Consider the following 25,967-nt stretch of genomic DNA (forward strand, 5'->3'; position numbering starts at 1 on the left):
TGGGCTTTACTTCCCCATTCTCATCTCTCCAGGTGCTGTGTGTAATAATTTGTGGTGCTGCTTTTTATTAGATTCTTCAGCACCAAGCCATGCAGCAGGGACCCTAAAGATCAGGAGCATGCTGGCTCTTGCCTAGGTACAGAGGGATTGTGAGCAGCTTTCCTCCTCTTCTGCCTGTTTATGCCAGAGTAGGTCCCTGAGCAGCTGGAAGCTGCAGCCTTTGGTTTATCCTGGCATGCCCTGTGGATTTTAGCTGTCAGAGAGGATGATGGAAGGGTGAGAGGAATTGGGATGTTTTCTGCCTTCCCATGGCCAGCCAGGAGGCTTGTGTGACCCAGAGGAGACTGCCCCTTTAGAGCTGGACTGGAGATGGTCACAGGGTCTGTAAGTGAAGGAAAGGGCATTTTTATTCCTTGAGTGCACCAGGAGGTGCCTAGAGAAACCTTCACGAGGGTCCATGTGCTCACATTTGGCACCGACACTGGCTGCTAGAGCACTCACTGCAGCCCTTGTGACAGCTCTAGTGGATGTCCAGCAACCTTCTTGTCGTGGCACAGTGGTAGCAGCCCATCAGTCCTGCTGGCTGTCCCAGTGGCATGTGGCTGCTGTAATTGTAAGCAGGAAGATCTGAGCACACAGAGCTGCTCTTCTGCCTCGTAGGTCCTGTCCCAGTGCAGCTGGTGTCCTCCCAGTGCAACTGATGCCCTCCCAGTGCTGGTGTCACACCCCTGGCTTTAGTGTGCCACTGAGTTGCAGACGTTGACCTCCACCTGTCTGTGATGTTGGGAAGGGGAGGGGATAGCAGCAGCCAGACTACTGTGCTTGTTCAGTGCAGGGAGAACTTTCAGTTTTAGTGCTGTCATCACACTGCATTTAATTTTTCAAACTGAATAAAATAATCATGACCATGCAGGTTTTCTGGCCAGGAATTCACCAGCTGCACTGAGGAAGTCCTCAGAAGAGGCTGCAAAAGTGAACTGCTTCTGTTTCCTGGCTGCACTTACCGCTAATTTTCTATCTGTGCTGGGAGTTGTAGGTGCAGAGGAGGAGCCTTTGTGCAAAGTTCCATTGTCTGTGTCCCCCACGTATTTGTCAGGCTCTGGTTTGCTAGCACAGCTGATTTCTGGAGGAGGGGTGGAGGTGGGACCAGGAGAACAACAAGGGGAGAAGAAATGGTTCATTGCAGTTGAGGGAAAAGAAATGAATGCACATTGGGAGTGTGCAGATCATACAGCCTCACCCAAAACTTAGGTATCAAAGGACTATGAGAAATTTTGCTCACTGATCTGTTCCAGAGATTCATCAAAATAATGCCAGCAAAGCAATTTCTTCTTCTCAGCCTGGGTCTGTTACAGAACCTGTGCCCAGCCCTGGGAATCTCCCCATTCCTCTCTTCTTTCCATAAACAGATTGGTAAGGTTGTCACTGTGACCCAAGTTTCCACTTGGCAATTCTGTATTGTGTGGTCTGAAAGCAATGTTAAGTCATACAGCTGTGGGCTGAACAGGAAGGTTAACAGACTCTTTATTTCTAGTTATGGGATAAGGACAGAGAAGTGTGCTCAGTGAAGTAAAACTGCAGAATTTGGGTGAAAACTGAGGTATTTCAGTGGTCTCAATTCTGCCATGCAAGACATGGGCTTTATAGATGGTTCTCCACCAGAGTGGATGTTATTTTGGGTCCTTGTGAGAGAGATTCATCTCCTAATGTTAGCTGCTCTGATCTGAATACCCTCTGTTTGGACAGGAGAAATATTAGCACCTTCAAGGGACAGTTCTTAGCTCAAGAGGGGTGGCGGGAGGTGCCTGGTGAGAGCATCTCTCTGAACCCAAAATACTCTACCAAGCACAGAAGGAGCCCGAGCAGCCTGCCTGGATGAGACAATCCTTCGGTGTCTCACACCAGATATCCTTTGTTGACCACACTCTGTTGCATTTAATTACTGATCCCAGGCTGGGTACACAGCAGTCTGCACCTGAGGCTCTTCTTTAACATTTTATCCCTGGGGGAGGGAGCTTGGGTCACAGCCAGTGCATGAGGAAGGCAAACCACTTCTTCTTTTAATTAGGCACATTGATGCTTTGGTAGACATGGGAATATCTGGAGAACCTGGGAATAAATGGGACAGAGCGCAGGGCAGGAGAAGTTTCTATTGTCAGAACTAAGAGGCTGCTGAGGTAACAGCCAGAACACAAGTGACCCTGCTCTAACTGCAAGACAGAGCAGATGTCACATTGTAGTGGGGCACCACTGGGGCCCTGTCATTGCTTGAAAGTCGGGCTGTGCCAACTGCTTTAAAGATACTCTTTCTGCTTCCCAGAAAGCTGGAAAACTTGCCATTGTCACCGGGCTATTGCAGCAACTGGTACCTTCTGAGCTGTGTGGTTTTCAGAGGGGCTCTGCAGACAACAGCAGCGCTGCTTCTGAGGGCAAAAAGCCTTGCAAATAAAATGGGGGGAGGGGAGGAACCCAAACCTAACCAGAAAGGGTTCTTGTAATTTATTTGTTTGTATTTATTGTGTATTTATTGCAGCAAGACTAGATTCAGATTGGGTGTTAGGAAGAAGTTCTTCACCATGAGGCTGATGAGACAGTGGAACAGGTTGCCCAGGGAGGTGGTAGAAGCCTCATCCCTGGAGGTGTTTAAGGCCAGGCTGGATGTGGCTCTGAGCAACCTGATGTAGTATGAGGTGTCCCTGCCCATGGCAGGGGGGTTGGAACTAGATGGTCCTTGAGGTCCCTTCCAACCCTAACAGTTCTATGATTCTATGATTGTACTGGTAATTTATCAACTCATAACCTGCCTGTAGATGACTGAAACTGTAGCAGCAGGATTCTTTTTTCACATAACTACCTAGAAGTGCTTAGAATTTCTTCCAGGGTTTTGGTTCCCCGCCACACTGATGGAATATGGTGACTGTGAACTGCACATTGCTGGAGCACCTGAAATTTAAATGTGAGCAAGCTTCTCTGGTCCATTAGACTTGCAGAGGAGAGCAGTGCACTGGGCTCCTTATCTGACAAACACTTCATTTGTATGTTAATGCTGAGTTGTGATTTCCAGGGAAGCCATTCAGTGTGTTGAGGGCCTCACTGGCAGATTGCAGCTAAATTGATACTCGACTCACTAAATATTTACCCTACACATCCCACTTAATATGTCCAAAACCAGGCACACTGTGAAAGCCTGAAACCTGGTTCTGTGCTTATGAAATTCAGGAAGCTGGCAGTGTCAGCGCCAAGTAGAGCGACCTGCAGGTCCCCTGGTTTGTACCAGCACCCCCACAGCCTGCCCTGCCTCTCCCTTCTCTTTCCATGCTGTCATCCCATACCCGGGGCTTGCCTGGCAGCTCTTGCCCCGACACCAATGCAGCACTGCTGCTGGCCCCCACTTTTCCTACCTGCAGTTCTCACAACCTCGCTGCCCCTTGTTCCTCAGTGCTGCCCATGGCCTAAAGGCTGCATCCTCTGGTGCAGCTGGGGAGGTGACCACTGTGGTTTGCTTTGCACCTTGCCATGGAATTACCATTGGAACAAATGTTATGGGCGAGGACAGCCAAGCTGATGCTTTTGTGCCCTCGCTTTCCCCCTACCTCAAGCATTTCTGAGGTGCCAAAGCTGGCAGGGTGGAGGTCTCAGAGCTCCCTGGTGTGTTTTCTCCCCTAGCCTGCTCTCCCAACGAGTTCCAGTGCAGCAACAAGTCCTGCATCTCCACCATCTTCGTCTGCAACGGCGACGACGACTGCGGGGATGGCAGCGACGAGAGGAAGTGTTCCCCTCTGACCTGCAACCCCAACGAGTTCCAGTGCAACAACAGCGTCTGCATCCCCGAGCTGTGGGTGTGCGACAGCCAGCCCGACTGCGAGGACCAGTCGGACGAGGCCGCCGAGCGCTGCGGCTACGCCGGCAGGGCCTTCAACGCCTGCGCCGCGCACGAGTTCCAGTGCGCCAACGGAGAGTGCGTCCACCTCAACTGGAAGTGTGACGGAGACGAGGACTGCAAGGACAAGTCCGACGAGCAGGACTGCCGTGAGTAGCTGCGGGGGCAGGCAGGGCCGAAGGGGCCAGACGGCTGCTGGGGGCCAGCTTGTGGATGTCTGTGTGTGCTGGGCTGAAAATTGCCCCCCAGCATAAAATTGCCAGCCCAGCTCAGCTGGAAGCAAACAGAGCTGTATTTACAAGCAAAACTACAATCTCAGTGTGAAATGCAATGAAAATGTGCAAAATAGACAGTATTTACATGTATATACAATTTATAGACAGCAGAAGAAACCCCCTGAACAAACCAGGGGGCTACTAAGAGTTCCCCTTCTCCCTGCTCCCTTCCCTCCCCGCTGTACATACAGGACAAGAGAAAGAGCAGCGAGTTGCTGTTAGTTACTTAACCACAATAAGAATGCATTCAAGGTCAGCAAAGCCAGCAGAAGCCAGAAGTTAGTATCTGCCAGAGCAAGGAAGCTGAAAAGAGAAAAAGTTAGTTTACACAACTGTCCAGTGGAATTCTTTAGACCTTATCATTATTTTCCTTTTTACATTTAATGGTAATTCAGTTACATTCTACTACTTGCATCCAAGATCTGTGGAAAATTTCCTAGGCACAGCCTAAAACTACCACCCTGTGGCTTGCCTGACCAGCAGCGTGGCTCCTGAGCAGCGTGGCTGCATGCCCAGCCCGGCAGAGGCAGGTGTATTCCGGTCTCCTTTTATGCTTTTTCCTCGAGGATTCAGAGAGCTGCTGGATGATAGCATGCCTCAGAAGAGATCTATCTCACTAGAAAGACAAGGAATGGAAAATGGGAAAAATGTTCAAAGCCCTCAGACTGTGTGGTGAGGTCACAGCCTGGAGGTTAGAAGCTGCAGTGCTAAAGGGAATATATGATCAGCAGAAAAAAAATCATTCATTTCCTGCCTCTGAAGTTAGAGTATGGTGAACAAGGCAGGCAGCAGCAGCAGCACCTCTGAAGAACCCAGTCTGAAATGCACTTTGAGCTTGGCTTGATAAAGGCACAGTGCTCATAAATAATGGATTTCTCTTCAGCTGGCTTTATGCATTTAACATGGTGGTGGTGGTGTGCCTGGTGTCTTGACTGTTTCATCCATTTTTAGCCACTAAACTGTCAAGCTGGTCACTTACCTGAGGAGGGGGAGAGAGAGAGGCAAGAAAACAAGAGCAAAATGTTTTGCTAAAATATTCATCATCACAAGCCTGCAATGAAATAAAATATTTACATAGCTGTATAGCTTTAGCAGCTCTGACACTGGGCCACCCCTGGGGAGGAAGGCAGCGACCAGCTGCAGAAACCAGACATCTTTGCAGAAGTACCTAAGAAAATGTACAGCTTTTGCCAGCACCCCCTTTGCACACCCATGGCAGCCCTGAGGCCAGGCTGGTGAGCTCAGAGCAGCTGTGTGGGAGAGCTCTTCATGGTTTGGGGATCAGGCTCTCTCTCTGGCAGAGAGAGGCAGATGTCAATTCAGTGGCTTTTTTAGCAAGAGGAGGGTGAATTAAGTCTTTGTGACACCGCTCTTTGCACTGTAGGAGATACAGAGCGGTGAGCCACAGGTAACCCTGGAGCTGCTGTGCTTTTAGAAGAGCCAAGGACTAGGTAGGATCTCTTATCCTTCATCTCCAAAAGGTGATGCAGGAGCTGACACAGCTCTTGGGCAGCAGGTACCCAGGCAGCAATTCCAGGGTCTGAAGCATTGCAGAGACAGTGGAGTCAGGAGACAGACCCGTAAGCTGCTTCTGCTGCTTTCAGTCCTGTGGGCCAGGAAGCAGTGGGGCTCAAAGGCCCATGTTCTGACTGCTGCAGTGTCCCTCTGTACAGAGTCAGGTTCTGCCCTGTGCACCCCTGCAAATGAGGAGTCACCCCAGTGCCACAGAAATGCACCTGCTGATGTTAACACTGCAGGGAGGGGAATCTGCACAGCAGGAGAGGACTTGTGGCAGGATGCTCCTGTGGCTGATGAGTCAACTGAGTCAACAAAACTAGTGCTGCTTCCCCATCCTAAATGCAGCTGTTGCTTGGGTGCACAAGCCTGCAGGAAGGAAGTGACATTTGAGAGCTCTGGAAGCTCAGCATCCCTGCTCCTCTGCTGGACTACAGAGCTTAGGGATTGACCTTCATGGCATTTTTTCCTCTCTGGAAAATCCCTTTGCGATCGGCATTGCAGGGAGCTGCAGCTGTGAGCCAGCTCCATCCCCTCTGTAGCAGCCATGACACAAGAGCCACCAGGCTTGACTTGATTCAAACTTCAGGTACCAGCACTGTATCTCCTCCTGCAAATGGGAATTGTGTGGGGTTTGTGCTGCATGAAATAGAAGAGGGGAATTGGTGCCTTCAGAAAATGTCAGGAGGCCATCAGCAGTCATTTGCTGTCACTGTTTTGGGGTGATGAAGGAGCAGAGCAGGAAGGAAGGGTGACAGTTGGTGAACAGGTTTTGGCAGCAAGACAGCAAATAAATAGGAGGGAATGAGTCACGTCAGGAATGCTGTGTGAGAACACTGAGTGCTTGGGTTTTTCCCCAGTACATATATATGTATGTGTGTGTATATATATATATATAGTCAAATCTGTATGGATACTTACCAGATGAACATTAGGTTAGGTTTATTAGTCTGAAATCTGGGTATATTTTAAAATATCCTTTGCAACTCACATGAAGGCATCCGGGAGGGAGAATAAACATTGCCTGTAACTGACAGCTAGAAAACAGAGCCTTTGAGACATTACCTCACACTTACTGCCTCTTTCTCCCCACCTCTAAAGAGGGATTTATGCCTTTTGCAATGCTGGTGTTTTGTTGAGATTCAGTTCATTTGGGAGTGGGGTGGGAGGGCACCAAAACAGAAGAAACCCAGGCTTGGGCTTGGAATCTGGAAGGTATCTGCTGAACTGGAGCAGTGCAGCTTTGTGCCCAGCGTTTGCAAATGGGCTGTGTGTCTGTTAATTTAGCAGGGCTTTGGCAAATCATTTCATATTTGATTTGCAGAGCACAGGAGATGGTTATAAAACTGCGGAGATTTCACTGATTTAAACCCTCCAAAATAACACAGCAATCTTCTGAACATCTTGTGCAAGTAAACAGCACAGCTCTTCCCTCCTTCTGGGCTCTGCTTTGGGAATGGCCCTGAGTGCAAATCTGCCAGTGGTGCTGAGCTGGGTTTCTGTCCTGACTTCAGGATAACAAAGTTCCTGGCCCTTTCCCCTCAAACTCATGCTCTGCAGGCCAGGGATAAACACAGCATCCTGTCTGCTGATACTGAGAAACTCCCCAAAGAAAGAATCATGGAATTGTCAGGATTGAAAGGGACCTTAAGGATCATCTAGTTCCAAACCCCTGCCGTGGGCAGGGCCACCTCACACTAGATCAGAGAACTGCTGTAGATGCATTCAATTAGCTTTGTGATCAGTAACAGTTGTTGCTGGATCTGTTCTCTTCAGGTGTCTGTTAAGAGGCGAGGGGGCCACTCCTCAAAGGGCTGAACTTCCATAGCTCTGCTGGAGTGAGCAGTGGGTCAGGAAACCAAGCCTGCTCTCCATCCTTCTGTCTCCTTTCTGAAAGCCAAAGCTTTGTGCAGTGATGCTGTACAGTGCCACATCTGTGTTTTGCAGTCCCTGGTGACACCAAGCTAAGTGCCGCACTGTCGTTTTCCTCTGTCTTGTGGTGCTTATGCAAGGTTGTCTTTGCAGCTCCTGCAAAGTTCTCCTTCATTTTCATTTGTTTTAGGATTAGAAACCTTTCTATTCTTAGCATCCAGCTATAACTGCTTTTTAGAAGAGCTTTAAAGATTACAACTGAGGACAATTAGGTTTTGCAATGGCTGCCTTCCAAATATGTAGCTGTTGTCATGCAGATGTACTTGATACACTGAAGACCTGTTTCTGCTCCAGGGAAGACAAGACCCACACTGGATTTAATTGCCTTTTACACTTTGAGGGGGGTTAATACTTCAGTCAGAAATGGAGGACTGTCCTTTTCTGTCTCCACATACTGAAGCTACTACAGAGAAGGTGAAGTAAACTGATTCACGCTGAGTATGAAGACAAGAAATCATTGTGGCAGACAACAGGAAAAGCTTTGCAGTGGCCAAGGTTTAGCTTGTGCAGGGCAAAGGAGGGCTCTCCATTGTCAGGGCTTCTCCAAACAAGTGGTTGTACATGGCAGGAATGGTTCAAGCAGAAGAGCTTCTGCCTGCCTACAGGAGCTCTCGGTGCCACTACCAGAGCTGTGATTCTCCCAGCCCACAGCTCCACTTCTGCCTCTTCTTCCTTTTTCTCCATCTAGAGCAGCAGCTCCCACATCCTTAGATGTCCCACCAAGGTTTCCCATTTCTGTGGCTGGGTTTATTACCTGAAATGTGGCAACACAGCTGGTCCCATAACTGTGCTTCTGGCTTGGGATTTTGTTCTGCTGTGCAGCTCTTTCTGAGTGTAGTGCATATGGTTCTCCTCTCCCAGGAGCAGTGCTATTTCCAAACCTCCTTCATGTGAATACTGCCTGTTGGTAAAGGCAGGCTGTCTCCTTTCCCCCACCACCTCTGCAATTGTGGCTTTTCCTGGCTCTTGTGCCCTTCACCAGCTGAAGGTAAACTAGAGCTAAGTCTAGTGAAGCAGTGAGGGCTCTGGATCCTGTGGCATGCAGGCACTCATAATGCTGAGCATTTGTGCAATCAGAACTTCATGGTATCAGTGCTCGCTCACCTTGTGTCTGTGGCTCTGCCTGGGTTATCTGAAAGTAGTAATTTTTGTATTAGACCCAGTTTGTCAAATTGTCAAGGGAGGTCTGCCACGTAGCTCTCACCTCCCGTGTAGTCACTTCATGCTGACCTCCTCTAGCTAGTCAGAGGCAGTGATTTTCTGTCACAGGATACCAGGATGCAATTGGCGAGATGGAAAGGCTAGAATCAAGAGCTCCCCAGGGTGTGCTGCCTTAATAGGATTTTCAGAAAACATCTGTAAGACAGTTCCCTCAGAAGAAAGCTGTGGAATGTGGCACAGCAGTGAGGAGCCTCTTTTGCCAGTGGGCTGCAGCCCTTTGCTGGCTAGCAAGTGCCTGAACCCTTTGTCAGCCCGAGGCTGAGCTAGGGAGGTCTCTCACTTGGGGAGAGAACCACGACTGCTTTTAGCATGGTCACTGCAGCTGGCTGGTTTATTTTTTCCCCATTTTGGCTGTTCATTTGGTCTGGTTTGAGTCTGTAATAATCTGACCCGGGCACATGAGCTTCCTTCTTGAAACTTGGCCTGACACTGTGGAGATGTTTTTGGCCTGCAGCCCCAGGAAACACCAAGCCATAGTGCAGCAGAGCTCACCTGCTTTCCAGTGGTCTGTGAGCTTCTGGGCATTTAGTAGCCATGCCTGTGTTGCCAGCTTCAGCCTCAGTGGGACCACATTGCCTTTGGCAGAGAAAGTCAGTACATGTCTCTTGCCTGTGCCCTTAGCCTGAGCAGGCTACAGGTACCACACAGAAGATTCAGGTCCTGCGTGGCTAAGGCATGGGTGTGTTGTCTTGCAGCTCTGGTGACCTGCCAGCCCGATGAATTCCAGTGTGGTGATGGGACCTGCATCCACGGGGCAAAGCAGTGTGACAAGGTGCACGACTGTCCCGACAACAGCGACGAGGCAGGCTGTGTGCAAGGTGGGTACAGACAGCTCTGCGCTCCTCCTACTCTCTGCTGTCAGCCTTCAGAAAGGGAAAAGGCCTCTGCTGCTCCCCTGGGTAGGGCCAGGCTGCTCCCTGGAGAGTTTCAAGCCGCTCTGGCAGAGGGGCCGCTTGGGAGAGATGTTTGTGCTGAACAGGCAGGCTGCATGACTTGAAAAGTTCCTTGCATGCTACCCAGGCCTAATGTTCACTTGCTTAATCTCTTCCCACTTCTGCTAATGACTCCCTCTTGAAGCTGTGTGTCAGGCTCTCCGTGGTCAGGAGCCTGGTCTAACTTAGTCGCTCTCCTCTCTTGCCCGACACGACAGAGTCCGCGTGTGAGAGTCCCGGCAAGTTTCAGTGTAAGAGTGGCGAATGCATTGACGGAGGCAGAGTGTGCGATTCGCAGAGAGACTGCAGGGACTGGTCTGACGAGCCTCTGAAAGAATGTGGTACAGTACTTGCCTTCGACGTGTTGCTCCTGTTGTAACTGCTGCCCCTCTCCTCCATCTGCTCTTCACAGCTTTGAGTGTAACCACATGTAGCTGCTAATGCTGTTTCTCACTCCGCTTCTCTTTCCTTGCCTCTATTCTCTCGTCGCCCTTCAGATGAATATAATTAGTAGTCTAAGCTGATCATCTGTAAGGTTGAACTGTGCCCTTCTCAGCTCAGCTTTTATTCTTGGAGGGATGTATGAACTGAGCACGGGACTAGGAACCAGGAGGACCCCGCTCTCCCCAGACACTGATGTGCCCTACGGCACACACCAGTTTATTTAGCATCATTGCCTAAATTACCTTTCCATTGTAAGATGATGATAACATCATGAACGTTTAGTGCTGGGGACACACTTGGAAGGTGAAAGCAGTCACTGAGAGATGACCTCAGCCATTTCTGGGCTTTACCTGCTGCACCCCTCAGAAATGACAGCCAATTGCTCTCAGCAGTGTCCTCCAGCTCTGGGCACAGGTCTCACAAGCCTGGTCTGTGTCTGGGCTGTTGAAGTCAGCGGAAAGCCCAGGCCAGAGAGCTGTGCTGCTGTCCCCATGGCAGCCCTTCTCCCACCTTTCCCACTGGCCATTCTGGGCACTAGCCCTAGTCTGGAGCAGCACTTATACACTTGGGGTTCTTCCCCCATGCAGAAGTGCCTCAGGCATCACTTTCCATGACACTGGAGCAGCAGTAGTGTGGAGCTCAGTGCCTGCCTCTTGCATGACCCAGATTGAGGAGGAACTGTCAGACAGCCCTGCATCAGACAAGAGTGTGTGCATGCCTCTGAGGACGTCCCTGCCCTGGCCTTCAGTGTGCCTTTGCTTTCTCCTACACTAATCCCCATTGCCCTGTATTTCTGAGTGGGTGTTGTGACTCGCCTGCCTGTGGAGGTCTCCCAAGAAAGCTTGCAGCCCAGTTTGTGTTAGGAGACTGGGCCGTGGCATGGCACAGTTGGGCTTGGTTCTCTGCCCTATGGTGCTGCTGTCCCAGGCTAGCAGTGAAGTGGTTTCTAGCTGAGCAGAGAATAGCTCTTTAAGAGGGCGGAATGAGGTGGATTGCTCTAACAGCCACACACAAACAATCCATGAAGGCGGCTCAGGAGGTGCAGGACATGCTGCTCATCTTGGTGTCTCTGTCTAGCAGTGCCCTCTGAGATTCCCCTAAACACTATGGCAGAGGACAGATCATCACTTGTCCTATTTTAGGTAGGCAGAGAATATCCTGCAGAGTCTGGGTGAGGGACAGCAGCTGCCCAGCAGGAGGAGAACAGGCTGATGTCTCTTCTTAGTGTCTCCTCAACTCCTGGTGAGAATCACAGAGAAGTGCAGCTAGTGAACCAGTGCTTGATTTACAGCCTCTAAATCCATGCACAAAGCACCTCTGAAGCCCTAGGAGTCACCTGAGCAAGGGTTTGCTTGTCAGTTGGAGCAGTCTGTGTGGTGTGTTCCAGAGAGCAGCTGGGTATGTTTGTGACCAGTTTGCCGGGACAGGTGACACTCATTAATGAACCTCGAGCAGTGACAACGCCATGAGGCTCTGCTGTCTCCTCCTTGGAGCCCCAGAGACCCTGCCCTGTTCATGTATTGATATCTGTCAGTGTATCTTTGATGGGAAGGTGAAAGCATCCCAGAGCTGAGATGGGCTTCCTTCTGGTATGGTATTTTCCTAGTCTTACTGACTTAGTTGGCTTGCAGTTGTTTGCATTTTCTTCCAAGAGCACTGGTTTAGTGGCCCTGCCAGACTGCTTACCTGCAGTGTGCAAGGAAGCCAGAAGCAGAGGATAGATGAAAAGTTTACCTTTAAAGTGCATTATAGATGGAAGCAAATCATTTTGGGTTGTTCTAGTGAGCCCACTATGCCTGAAGTCCCACAGCTTCTGTTCAGCAGGCTTACTCAGAGAAAGGACTTCCTCTTCACCTTGTGTAGCTTCATTACAACAAGGAATGTTGTTTCTGATGGAAACCAACTCAGTTCCAGTCACAAGGACCCATTTGGTCTGGTTTTCATTCCAGCACTTGAAAGCAGGATCAGAGAGGTCACCTTGGATTAGACAGAGCCCCAGGAGAGGATGGAGGCTGTTGATTCAGCACACTAGGGCCCATGCAGGCTGCCAGCAGAGACATGGTGTGGGATGTGTTTGTGGGAGGACTGCGTCTCAGTGCTAATGGAGCATCTCTGACAGACTCACTTCGGTGTTTTCTGGAAGTTTCATATAGATCATTCCTTGGAGCTAGATAGGAAGAGAGTACAGTGCTTCAAAATAGCTGGCCCCTGTGAGATGAGACTCCCCCAGCATGAATTATTAAAGCTCAAAGAGACTGCTCAGAAAAGTCAACATGAACCAGCACATAGGGAAGGAGTCTCCTAGAGAGAGCCCTTAGGTCCCTTAGAAGTTTCTCACATGTGGCAGAAGATGCCGCAAGCAGCAGCTCTCTGATGGGATGAGATGCAGAGATTCACACCCACTGTATCCCCAGGGCTCCCTGTTCATTTAGCTTTCAGTGATCCTGTGGTGGTGGTTTGGAATAATGAGAAGCAGTGAAGTCACAGACAGGCTCTGTGGGGCCAGCTCCTGCCTGGGACATGGGGGAAGATCTCTTGATCTTATTCAGCCTTACAACTAAGAGCCCTCCTCTATCATGGGCAATCTGTAATGTCTCTTCCAGGTGTCAATGAGTGCTCCATGAACAACGGGGGCTGCTCCCACATCTGCAAAGACCTGAAGATTGGGTACGAGTGCCAGTGCCCGCCCGGCTACAAGCTTCTGGATAAAAAAACCTGTGGAGGTAATTGACATGCAAACAGCAGTCCCTTGTGTTTCACCATACAGAGACACGATTCTGTTCCCTTCAGCACTGCTCCATCGCAGATGGTTCAATTCTGAGTTACTGAAGGGTTTCAAACACTCCTTTCAGACATCGATGAATGTGAGAACCCAGACGCTTGCAGCCAGATCTGCGTTAACTACAAAGGGGACTACAAATGCGAGTGCTACGAGGGCTACGAGATGGACACCCTGTCCAAGAACTGCAAGGCTGTAGGTAAGACAGCACCACAGGCACTGCCACTCTGCTTGCTCAGCAGCACAGCCCCGCTAAGAAAACCTGATGGAAGGGCTGGGGAACAGAAATAAAAGAAAACCAGCAAAGCAAGCAAGCAAAGAGCTCCTCTCGGGCAGCACAGCACTGCTGCAGTGAGAGCAGATGCATCTGCAGGCAAGAGCTACTGATCTGCAGATCAGAGTATTGGAACAGTGCACAGAGCAAGCTTGCAGTCACTGCCTGGCTGTTTGAAGCTGAAACTAGAAAAGGAAGTCTCTTGACAGGTGTTAATGAACACAGTGTAGTAAAAAAAGATTAGTGGTAGTGGTATTGTGGTATTGAAAGGAGGAAAACACCCCAATAGGTTAGCCACCTCTCCACCCCGCCAGCCTCCTATGCAAACACCAACAGGAACAGCAGCAGTTTGCAAAACTGAATGGGAATGCCAGAGAGACAGAGAGCTGACTCGTGCAGGACAGCATCAGCCGTGCTGGGGGGTTCTCTAGTGGCAGTAGTGGGTCCCTGAGGGAAGGGTGAGTTACCAGCAATACAAAATTGCTTCTCTAGTGTTACGCTTTACATCCATGTGAGCTCTTCCTTCCCAGGATTTGTATGGTGTGCACCCTGTCCTGCTGTCCTCACAAAGTCCATTAGCCTCTCACCTCCAGTGAGCTAGGACACAGTGAGTTAGGAGTGACCCAAATCCTGGGACACTGATTTGTTTGTTGATTAGAACATTTTGTTGTGCCCAGGAGCCTGTGCTTGGAGCCCTGTAGTACAACACGTCCCAGAGCTAGAACCTTGTCCCAGCCCTTCCCTTTCAGTATCACGTTCCGCCGTTCCCTGCTTGCTTCCAGTGTGATGTAAACTCCTTACAAAGCAGAGCTGTCAGTGACTGCTAAGCTCTGTGGTCATTTGAGACACGAGAGCTGAATGCAGCCCTCGGCTCAGCTGCTAGCCTGATGCATTGTCTGTGGCAGGCAAGAGCCCATACCTGATCTTCACCAATCGCCACGAGGTGCGCAAGATAGACCTGGTGAAGCGCGACTACTCCCGCATCATCCCCATGCTGAAGAACGTGGTGGCACTGGACGTGGAGGTCTCAACCAACAGGATCTACTGGTGTGACTTGTTCTACCGAAAGATCTACAGGTGAGGGGCAAGAGAGGTGGGGGCTGGCACCTTTCCAAAGCTGGGGGGCAGCCTGTACCCCTTCAGCGGTTCTGCAGAGAGCAGTTCAGGGAACTCGAGGGCTTTTCTTCCCTCTCTGGTTTACCTGCTGTGCCACAGGCTTTGTAAGGGTTGGGTTTTCAGGAACTGATAAATCAGGGCTTGTGCAGTTCCCTGGCTTGCTAAGGCAGGAAGGTGTCCTGTCACTGACAGGTCCTGTGCTGTGTGCAGCTACAGCAGGCTCCTGTTCGCTGAATCCCAAGGCTGCTCAGCGATGCTGCTGTGCCCCAGGCTTGCTGCACATCAAACCACAAAGGATTTGGCATCTGAAAGCACAAAGGAGGCAAAGGATGGGAGCAAGGGGAGCAGGACAGATATAAGCTGCCCACTGCAGTCTCTGCTACACAGGATTTAAACACACAGGCTTGCCTACAGCACGCATTCTGTGATTCTCCTTCGCTCACCTCCTTCAGCTGTTCTCGTGGCACCCAGCACAGTGTCAGGTACCAGGGCTTGTGCTTGTGCCTGGGCAGAAAGGGACTGAATCTGTGCACTGCAGATCCTCATCTGCATGCTGATTTGCATAGCTACTGCACCCAGCTGCAGTCTCTGCTGTCATTTGGTCTGCATTTTAGCTAATGATCAGGCAGAGGTTGAGTGGTTTCAGAGCGTGGGAGCCAAGCTGGGCTTTCCTGCAGGCTGTGGTGGCTCCCAGGCCAGTGGCAGGGAAATTGGCCCAGGCTGAGCTGAGCATTAAGCACTCAGGCAGCCAGGCAGGTACCCTGCTCTGAAAACAGGGAGGTGGGTCAGAGGAAAGCTGGCAGCTTGCACTGTGTCTGGCTCTGTAGGCACGGGCAGGGGTGGGTAAGGGCTTCATATTTATGCACAGAGAATTATTCAAGACACACTGCTCCTCCTGCAGCTCCCTGGGGCACTAGGAGCCACTGAGCAGTTGTTCATACCCTGAACGTGGCTGTGCCAAGCCTTCCTCCAAACAGCAGGATTCTCCTTTCCTACCCCTGCTCGCAATAGCTTGGTCATAACCCCCACCAGTTCTGCAGAGCAAGCTGTGCCGTTATAGCTTAACAGTTAAGTGTTCCTGTGTAAGACACTGCTCCTATCACCAGGATGAAGCTCCTAAACAAAAGGCCGCTGTGTCCTTCCAGCAGAGAAAGGCACTCCACCTGCAGGAGTGCTCTGAGGAAAAGCAGCCTGTGCTTGAGAGGCTACTGCACGGTGAAACTGTGGTGCAGGAGGTAATTGGTGGCAAGAGAGCCCATTTTTCCATCTCACTTGCCTTTCCAGATCCTCCTATATTGAGGTGATGTCCCCTTTGGATTGTCAGAAGACCTTTTACAGTAGTTGTTACTGGGAGAATTGCAGTGGCACCTGTTTCTCAGCCCTCCCATTCTGAAAGCTGCAGGACACTCTCTCAGCTTCCCCAGCAGTGCAGCAGGTCACACTGAGGGACAGTGCAGCAGCTCATGGCAGTGGTGGAAGTGTTGAACACAACCATTTCACTGGGGGGAAATTACCTGACCTGGAGCCATGATGTTAGAACAGGACTGACAAAGCAGCCTTTGGGATGTTGTCAAACACCCTGCAGAGTCCCAGTGACACCATCCTGTGGTGGGTCAGAAAATCAAACCCATTACAGAATCACAGAATGTTAGGGGCTGGAAAGGGACCTTGAGAGCTCATCCAGTCCAACCCCCACTGCCAGAGCAGGATCTCCTACACAAGATCACACAGGAACACATCCAGGCAGGTCTTGAGTATCTCCAGAGAGGGAGACTCCACAGCCCCCTGGGCAGCCTGTTCCAGTGTTTTGTCACCCTCACAGGGAAATATTTTTCCTCATGCTTCCATGGAACTTCCTCTGCCTCAGCTTCCACCATTGCCCCTTGTGCTGTCATTGGGCATCACCCAGCAGAGCCTGGCTCCATCCTCTTGGCACTCACCCTTTACATCTTTATAAACATGAATGAGGTCACCTCTCAGTCTCCTCTCCAAGCTAAAGAGCCCTCAGCTCCCTCTGTCTCGCTTCCTAAGGAAGATGTTCCACTCCCCTATCCATCTTTGTGGCTCTGTGCTGGACTCTTTCAAGCAGTTCCCTGAGGTTCTTCCTGAACTGAGGGGACCAAACCTGAGCACAGTATTCCAGATGCAGCCTCACCAGGGCAGAGTAGAGAGGGAGGAGAACCTCTCTCCACCTACCAACCACAGCCCTCCTAATCCAGTCCAGAATGGCATTGGCCTTCTTGGCCACAAGAGCACATTGCTGGCTCATGGTCAACTTCCCATCCACTAGGACCCCCAGGTCCTTTTCCCCTTCACTGCTCTCCAACAGGTCAGTCCCCAGCCTATACTGGTCCATGGGGTTGCACTTGCCCGGGTGCAAGACTCTACACTTGCTCTTGTAGTGAAGATGCTGCACTGTGCAGTTCATCCAGGCTGACTCTGCAGAGCTGCTCCAGCCTGGGCCCCAGGCCATAAAACACTGACAGCAACTCCTGGGTTTAGACCTTACCTTCCAAGTCTCTGCTACTGGAGTGCTCAGCTCCTGTAGGATTTGCCTGCCATTCCATGAGCAAGGGCAGGGTGGCCAGTGAGCAGAGATGTGAACTATCCTGCAGTTTGATATGGTCAGGGAGGACAGAAGCTTTGTGCTGTGTGTAACTTTTTCCAGATGTACCAAGTTACCCAGAGAGCCAGACTGAGGCCTTGGGAACACTGCTGCAGGCTCCGAGGAGCTCCAGCTCAGTTGTATCCCTGCAGCTGGTACTGGGGCAAGGGCAGCAGTGCAGAATCAGCCTGTGCTAGCAGAAGCACCACTGAGGTCTTTCTTACCCATCCATGTGGAGCTTGCTGCCTTTCATTAGCAGTTGGAAAGATTCTGAGGCTGCCTCTGACATTCAGTGAAAGTTTTCTTTGTCTCTAACAAGATCACTTGCCAGATTAGTACAGCTCCATTAATTCCTTTGATGAATCATAATTAATTACACAGGTCCAAATTCTGCAATACATTTTAAGTATGTTTGTGTGCTAAATTCAGCTTTGCTCAGCAGAGAACAGGGATGCTATTCCTAAAGTCCATAACTCCCAGGGATGGGGGCCATTGAAGTTAATGTGCCTGAAGTCAAGTGTTTGGCTGAGTTGTGTAGTTACAGCAGGAAGCAGGCAGGAAAATAAAAGGAGATCAATGCCTGCCCTGCCTTGCAGATCCAGAGAGAGCAAAACAAGTTACAGCAGAAGGAGAAAGGTTGCAGTGTGCAGCCAGGAGAAGTTCTGTCAGTCATAGAATCATAGAATTGTTAGGGTTGGAAGGGACCTCAAGGATCAGCCAGTTCCACCTCCCCTGCCATGGGCAGGGACACCTCACACTAGATCAGGTTGCTCAGTCACATCTAGCCTGGCCTTAAAAACCTCCAGGGATGAGGCTTCCAGCACCTCCCTGGGCAACCTGTGCCAGTGTCTCACCACCCTCATGGGGAAGAACTTCTTCCTAACATCCAATCTGAATCTACCCATTTCTATTTTTTTCCATTCCCCCCAGTCCTGTCACTTCCTGACATCCTAAAAAGTCCCTCCCCAGCCTTCCTGTAGGCTCCTTAAGATACTGGAAGGCCACAACAAGACCTCCTCAGAGCTTTCTCTTCTTCAGACTGAATAACCCCAACTCTCTCAGTCTGTCTCCATAGGAGAGGAGCTCCAGCCCTAATGGCCCTTCTCCAGACATGTTCTAGCACCTCCAGATCCTTCCTGTAATAGGGGCTCCAGAACTGGATGCAGTACAGCAGTCTCAGCATAGTAGAGGGCGAGATCCCTTGACCTGCTGGCCACACTTCTCTTGATGCAGCCCAGGATCTGGTTTGCTTTCTGGGCTGCAAGTGCACACTGTTGGTTCCTGTTGAGCTTCTCATCCCCCAGCACCCCCAAGGCCTTTTCTTCAGGGCTGCTCTCAAGCCAATCCCTGCCCAGCCTATATCGGTGCTTGGGATTCCCCCAACCCAGATGCAGGACCTTGCACTTGGTCTTGCTGAACCTCATGAGGTTGTCATGGGCTCAGCTCTCCAGCCTGTCAGGGTCCCTCTGGATGGATCCCTTCCCTCCAGTGTGTCTGCTGTACCACACAGCTTGGTGTTGTCAGCAAACCTGCTGAGGGTGCCTCAATGTCCATGTCACCAACAAAGACGTTAAAGATGTCATGCTGCCACATGGGCCTTTTCTCTCCCTGGGGTTGCAGTGGTGCTGCCTGGCACTGAGCTGCTGAGGTCCACCCCCCACACCCGTGCATGGCCCCCTCTGTGCTGTTGGCCAAGCTGGTGCCAGGCCCTGTGGTTGCCTCTGCAGTGCCTACATCGACAAGGCGAGCGACACGGCCGAGCAGGTGACGCTGATAGACAGCCAGCTGAACTCTCCTGAGGGACTGGCAATAGACTGGGTTCATAAGAACATCTACTGGACAGACTCTGGAAACAAGACCATCTCGGTGGCCACTGCAGATGGAAGCAGGAGGAGGACACTTTTCAACAGCGACCTCAGTGAACCGAGAGCCATTGCTGTGGATCCCACACAGAGGTAAGTGCAAAGACCACCACTCCCTCGCCAGCAGAGGTGTTCCAGGCTTCTTAGGGTGTCAGGTAATGATAGGACTGGGGGAATGGAAAAAATATAGAAATGATTCAGATGGGATGTTAGGAAGAAGTTCTTCACCATGAGGCTGGTGAGACACTGGTTGCTCAGAGAGGTGGTAGAAGCCTCATCCCTAACAGTTTTTAAGGCCAGGCTGGATGTGACTCTGAGTAACCTGATCTAATGTGAGATGCCCCTGCCCATGGCAGGGGGGTTGGAGCTAGATGATCCTTGAGGTCCCTTCCAACCCAGACAATTCTATGATTCTTTCCGCCTCTTACCAACTTGTGAGTGGTCCTCACCAAGACTTCAGATGCTGTTAAAGTTCTGTTGAACTTCACTGGGACCACTGAGATGGTTCACCTGACTCTTTACAAGAGGGTTCTGGAAATAATGGTCAGGTCATGTGTTTGACGGGCCTGGTGCAGGCACATAGGTTGTCCTGTGTCATAGTCTGTCTGGGCTGCTCAGCTCAGTGAAGTCTGCACACTGAGCAGACACACCAGGAGATGGTTTGCATGGGGTTGCTGAGGTGAGGTGTGGCACTCTGGTGCAGGCTGTGGGGCAGAGCAGGCTGTGGGACAGTGTGTGACTGTATGACTCACACAGTCACAGAATGTTGGAGGTTGGAAGGGACCTCCAGAGATCATCCAGTCCACCCCCCCTGCCAAAGCAGGATCACCCAGGGTAGTCTGCACAGGAATGCATCCAGGCGGGTTTGGAAAGTCTCAAGAGAAGGAGACTCCACAACGCCCCTGGGCAGCCTGCTCCAGTGCTCTGTGACCCCCACTGTAAAGAAGTTTCTTCTCATGTTGAGGTATCCATTGTTCCTTGTCTTATTACTGTGCACCACCTAAAAGAGTTTGCCCCCTCCACTGACACCCACCCCTCAGATATTGATAGACATTTCTAGACGCTGCATGTTGGAGTTCACTGGAGTGGCTGAGGGGCTTTGCTGTGCTAAGGAATCATAGAATTGTTAGGGTTGGAAGGGACCTCAAGCATCATCTAGTTGCAACCCCCCTGCTGTGGGCAGGGACACCTCATACTATGTCGGGTTGCTCAGAGCCACATCCAGCACAGCCTTAAAAACCTCAAGGGATGAGGCTTCTACCACCCCCCTGGGCAACCTGTGCCAGTGTCTCACCACCCTCATGGGGAAGAATTTCTTCCTAACATCCAATCTGAATCTATCCATTTCTAGTTTTGCTCCATTCCCCCCAGTCCTATCACTCCCTGACACCCTAAAAAGTCCCTCCCCAGCCTTCTTGTAGACCCCCTTCAGATACTGGAAGACCACAATTAGGTCTCCTTGGAGCCTTCTCCCCTCCAGACAGCCCCAACTCTCTCAGTCTGTCTGAATAGCAGAGGCGCTCTGGCCCTCTGATCATCCTCGTGGCTCTTCTCTGGACATGTTGCACACGTCCAGATCTCCTAGTCTGAGTAGCAGCACAGATTTCTTATGCAGAGCCCAACTGCCTGTTGCCTTGCATTTGTGTCCCAGGTTCATGTACTGGTCTGACTGGGGGGACAAGGCCAAGATTGAGAAGGCTGGCCTGAACGGCGCGGGGCGGCAGCTGCTGGTGACCGACAACATCGAGTGGCCAAACGGCATCACACTGGGTAGGTGCCCAGCTTGGAGCTGCCCCTTCCACTGGGGCTCACCTGCTGTTGTTTTTACTGTGATACAGGGGAACAGAACAGTGCCTGTGCAAAGGCAACTGCACACAGCTCCTGGAAGTGCTGTCACCCTACTCTCACCAGCACCAGCACTTTTATTTCGGCAGCAAGCGTAGGTACCGAGTCTGGCTGCAGTCTGCACCTCTTAGTGCAGGAGCTCTGAGTTGCTTTTAGGGGCCTTAAGGCAAAGGGAAATTTGAGGGGAGAATGCAGAGCTGTTGCAAACCTTTGGAAGTGCAGGAGGCATCAGAGAGGTGCTGGTAGTAGTGACTGGACCTGCCTGTCTCAAAAGCAGGGTCAAGATACTTCACTGATGCATGCAGAGTACATTAAGGGAAGGGACAGCCTGCAGAACCTGTTCCCTGCTGATGTGGCTTCCCAGCTGCTCTGGGTGGGGGTAGAGAGATGAAACCTATCTTGGCCCATATCCTGAGGGCTGGGGTTGTTCCTGCTGCCACACCAAGCGGCAGGAGTGGACAGGAGGTCTCCTGCCCTCGTGGGGCAGCAGGAGACAGCCTCTCCTGTTAAGCCCAGGCTTTTAACACCTTGCAGATACAGGCTCTCTGCTTGGGTTTCGAGTTGACAATTCTGGCCATGACAATGATGTAGGAGAAAATGCTGCTACCCTTGCAGAGCGTTGGAAGTGCTACTGCTGGGAACAAATAATGTTAACATTTAGTAATGAAGAAATTAATTAATGACTTGTTTAATTAGGGAGTGCGTTTTGTGTTGGCACTCATCTACTTGCATTCTGTTTAGTGAATCTCATCCAAAATGAGTGAATTTCCTCCAGGAAGAGAAATTCAGTGCTTAATATTCTAAAGAAGACTGGCTCCTTCCCTGTCACTCTTACTTGCACTCTCCCCAAAACCTGGCTGGTCGTGGCACAAGCGTCCCCACCACCAGCATCCCCCCAGCGTGCAGCACAAGAAGGGTTTCCGGGCACAGGATTTGTCTCTGCTGAAAAAGTGTAAACTGCACAGCTCCTTCAGAGGGGTTCCACTGAACCACAGCTGTTGATCTCCACCAAAAGGCTAAGGACCAAACAGCCTTGAGATGGATGAATCAGGCACTGAGTGTCTCTGGGAACCCAGAGTGCTGCTGGCCTGCTCCTCCTGGTAACAAAAGAGCCTGGTGGTACAGAGCTGTCACACACCGCAGAACATTCCAGCTTTGTAATGGCATTTATAGGGTCTCATCCCAGCATATCTGGGCACCAGTTCAAAATCAGAACTGGTGGTAAAAAGAAGGCTCAGTACTGAAGGGATTGGTCATGCTGCCAGCAGGGAGAGCACGCTGGGCAGGAGCTGGCAGGAGATGCATGTGACTGTGCCTCGTTGTGTTTCACTGCTCCAGATTTGCTGAATCAGCGTCTCTACTGGGTAGACTCCAAGCTGCATTCCCTGTCCTGCATTGATGTCAATGGCAGCAACAGGAAAGTCCTCATCTCTTCTGTGGATGACCTGAGCCACCCCTTTGGCCTAGCAGTGTTTGAGGTAAGAGTTGAACAGGTTGGAGGCTGCAAGAGGGCTCAGAGCTCTCCCTGGCCACAAGCTTTTGCATAGCACAGAAAGCTCAGACAGGGCCTTTGCTGACATAGAAACCACTTAACCTAGTCCAGGTTCTATGAGAACTGTTTCCTCCATCCCCTAACCAAGAGCAAAGTGTTGTGCCATGCTCTTACCTCACGTGGCAGCAGGGTACCTGTTGAGGTGCCGGAATGGGTGATGGGTTTGCCTTGCGGCGAACTGAGCCAGCTGTCATACACCAGCTAGGGAGGAGACACCTACAGAGACCAGCAGGTGGACAACTCTTCTCTGAGTGACACTGCAATGTATCTGTCACATTCTGAAAGCTGGACTTGGTGGGAAGCTGCCTGGACTCTAGCAGGCTCACAGTCTGCAGGGAGAGCACCCTGCTGCTCTCGGCAGCTTTGGTTCATACCATCTCTGCATACCTGTGCTGCATTTTCTGGTGCCCACAGAGCCCTCTGGGGAGGACAGCCCCTTAGACCTTGTTGTGTTGGCTGGTCATTCCCATTGTCCATCCCAGCACCTGCAGGAATATCCTCAGAAATGTTTTCAGCTCTCTCAGGAGTCTGAGAGTCTCAGGAGGCTTCAGCTGCCAGCATCTGTGCCAGCACGGCACTGGAAGGGCTCCTGCTGCACTGTCTGGGCACCAGGGCATTGCTGAGGCTGGGCACTTGGCACCGAAAGATGCTTGCTCACCTAGTTGTGAAAGTGGCAGATAATTCCCTTTCAGGGTGAACTGCTCCAGTTAGAGCACACAAATCCTGCCACACATCAGAGAAACTTACCTGTTCCCAGAATTAGAGCCCTGCTCTTACAAAGACAGGAGCCTCTTCTCCCAAGGGCTGCCAACTCCCCGCTGTGTTCCACTGCAAACCCCACTGCTCCTGTGGATTCAGTGCTCTTGGAGCATCCAGTGTCACACTGCAGCCACACTAAAAGCAATGCAGTAGTTAAGAGTACAGTTCAAGCCCTCAAATGGCCTTGGGGAAGAACTAAGAACACTGAAATTACCGAAATGGGCATCCACATCTTTGCCCTTAGTTTATACTCAGGCAGCTGGTGGCAGGGCCCAGGGCTAACAGCTTCCTTGCATTATGTTTCTCATGCTTAAGATCCTAAAGCATGTGTCTGAAACTGTGTTCCCCATCCCATCTCAGCAGCACACAACTATTCTGGGCTACAGAAGAGGTAACTGGAGTCCTTGCTTTGCCTGGGTGGAAGCAGAGGGCCAATCCAGCTCTTCCATTCTTCCTCCCCTGTTAGACAACTGTCAAGTATCACTAGCCTGGGGCAGTGAAGTCTTCTCCCTTGTAGCTAACCTCCTGTCTGTGATGATTTAAATGATTATGGGAACAAAAGCTTCAGCTTTCACACCTCATTATAGCAGAGGAAGGTGTCTGGTCAAGGTGCCTCTTCCTTAAGCCCTTCCTCCTCCCATGTGCTGTGTGTTGTACCTAGGCATCTAACTCTGGGCACAGCTTTCCTTCAGACTTTGTTGCTCTTTAGTTCTAATCCTCACCAACAGTGTTTGGAAGGATCTCTTGGGTTGTTGACCCTCTACAGGCCCTTCCTCCTCTGAGTGGCTGGTTAGAATAACAGACTTTGGATTGTTGGCCCTTGTTCCCCATCAGCATGACTGTCCCTACAGAGATACAGGTGGTTTTGAGCAGGCGGCAGCTCCCATGCTGTTTGGCAGCTGCTCTGGCCTCTTCATAGATACCTGCTCAATGCAGGAGTTGCATTTGGAAAGGAGATAAAAAGCAGCAGGGATAGCAGAAGTTTCTGGCACAGCCCTTTGGTTCTGCTCATAGAATCACAGAACATTAGAGGTTGGAAGGGACCTCCAGACATTGAGTCCAACCACCCTGCCAAAGCAGGATCACCCAGGGTAATCTGCACAGGAATGCATCCAGGTGGGTTTTGAAAGTCTCCAGAGAAGGAGACTCCACAACCTCTCTGGGCAGCCTGTTCCAGTGCTCTGTCACCTTCACTGTAAAGAAGTTTCTCCTTATGTTGAGGTGCAACCTTCTGTGTTCAAGTTAGAATAGAATATAATAGACCAGGCCAGGTTGGAAAAGACCTTCAAGATCATCAAGTCCAGCCTATCACCCAACACCATCTAATCAACTAGACCATGGCAGTGAGTGCCTCATCCAGTCTCTTCCTAAACACCTCCAGTGATGGTGACTCCACCACCTCCCTGGGCAGCCCATTCCAATGGCAAATCTCTCTTTCTGTGAAGAACTTCCTAACATCCAGCCTAAACTTCCCCTGCTGCAGCTTGAGACTGTGTCCTCTCGTTGTGTATTGTTCCTTGTCTTATCTCTGTGCACCACTGAAGAGATTGGCCCCCTTCACTTGACACCCACCCCTCATGATCTTTATTCAGAAACAGAATGGGTGAACCTCTTCTGTGCTTCACCAGCTTTCTGCTCCCTCATCCCTGTCTCACATCTTCTCACAACCACCAAGCACTTCCAAACATGTAGGGTTGCTTTGCCTTGGAACAGCAGAAATGAAAGTCTCCTAACACCAGAAAGAAAAGCAAAGGGCTGCAGATAGAAGTAGCATGAACTGAAGGTGCCCCAAGGTAGGAACAGAATGTGTTGGCTTTGTGACTATTGGAGGTTAATCCAGCTTGAGTTGGATTTGAGCAGGGCCAGGTCAGAAATCCTCTGCCTTTCCTGCAGGACAGAGTGTTCTGGACTGACCTGGAGAATGAAGCAATCTTCAGTGCAAACAGGCTGAATGGTTTGGACATCTCCATTTTGGCAGAAAATCTCAACAACCCTCATGACATCGTGGTGTTCCATGAGCTAAAGCAGCCCAAAGGTGAGACACCCTCAGGGTACCATGGCCCTCAGCCAGGTTTGTTTCAGCTAGTGGAGAAAATCATAGAATGGTCTGGGCCAGAAGGGACCTCCAGTGCTTCCCAGTGAGACAGAAAGCACAGGTAATGAGGAGAAATCAATGCCAAATGCTTGGAGGTCCTGCATAATGAATTCAGCAGCCCTTACTGAAAAGCCTGCAATGTGTTACTAACTGCTCAATTGTTGTCTTTGATACCTGTGAGCTACTCTCCTCACTCTGCTGCTTCCCAGTCCTTGCCTCCTGGGGTGGGGTTGATAGCAGCCGGTAGGGTTTCACTCTACTCTAAACTGTAAAGATGCTTAAGTAGCCCAGTGGAGAAGCCTTCTTAGAGACCTTGCTATTTCTTTGCCAAGAACAAGAAATAAATACTTAGAGAAACACTTTGTCTTTTGTTCCACCCTTGAACAGCTCCAGATTCCTGCGAGCTCAGCCCCCAGCCCAATGGAGGCTGCGAGTACTTGTGTCTTCCTGCACCCCAGATCTCTCCCCACTCTCCCAAGTACACCTGTGCCTGTCCTGACAACATGTGGCTGGGTCCTGACATGAAGAAATGCTACAAAGGTAAATGCAATCAGGTCCCTGTTTCAGCATTCCCACAGACTCCTACTCCGAGGGAACAGATTTCCTGAGGCCAGAACACAAACAGGGAGCGTTTGCATTCTGCTCCTTGCTGCCTTCTGAGCCAGCACCGTGCTGTCCTGCAGGGCAAGCCTGCTTCTCTTGGAGAGCATAACCAGAGAAAGACACAGCAGGAAAGGGAAAAAAGGGATAAGGACAGCACTAAAGGTGTGAATGGTTGATAAAACATTGAAATTTGCTACATCAGCACCCTACCAATACTGGACCTGGAGAGGCCACACGCTGCCAGTGTCCTGAACAGACAAATCCTTCAGCATAGCTGT

At 50.7% G+C, this 25,967-nt stretch overlaps 1 protein-coding gene across 1 annotated transcript in view; it reads left to right on the plus strand.

Moving 5' to 3' along the window:
• Window positions 1-25,967, plus strand: part of LRP8 (LDL receptor related protein 8) — a 201,365-nt gene that overhangs the window by 167,856 nt on the left and 7,542 nt on the right. Inside the window, exons 5-15 of the mRNA XM_054165169.1 lie at window positions 3,667-4,029; window positions 9,519-9,641; window positions 9,974-10,096; window positions 12,803-12,922; window positions 13,052-13,177; window positions 14,158-14,329; window positions 18,701-18,928; window positions 20,487-20,605; window positions 22,019-22,158; window positions 24,885-25,026; window positions 25,474-25,626. Of these exons, the coding sequence (XP_054021144.1) occupies window positions 3,667-4,029; window positions 9,519-9,641; window positions 9,974-10,096; window positions 12,803-12,922; window positions 13,052-13,177; window positions 14,158-14,329; window positions 18,701-18,928; window positions 20,487-20,605; window positions 22,019-22,158; window positions 24,885-25,026; window positions 25,474-25,626 (1,809 nt within the window). The remainder of the gene's footprint in view (window positions 1-3,666; window positions 4,030-9,518; window positions 9,642-9,973; window positions 10,097-12,802; window positions 12,923-13,051; window positions 13,178-14,157; window positions 14,330-18,700; window positions 18,929-20,486; window positions 20,606-22,018; window positions 22,159-24,884; window positions 25,027-25,473; window positions 25,627-25,967) is intronic.

Source organism: Dryobates pubescens, chromosome 11 (assembly GCF_014839835.1).
Source record: "Dryobates pubescens isolate bDryPub1 chromosome 11, bDryPub1.pri, whole genome shotgun sequence".
In the NCBI taxonomy this organism is placed as follows: domain Eukaryota; kingdom Metazoa; phylum Chordata; class Aves; order Piciformes; family Picidae; genus Dryobates; species Dryobates pubescens.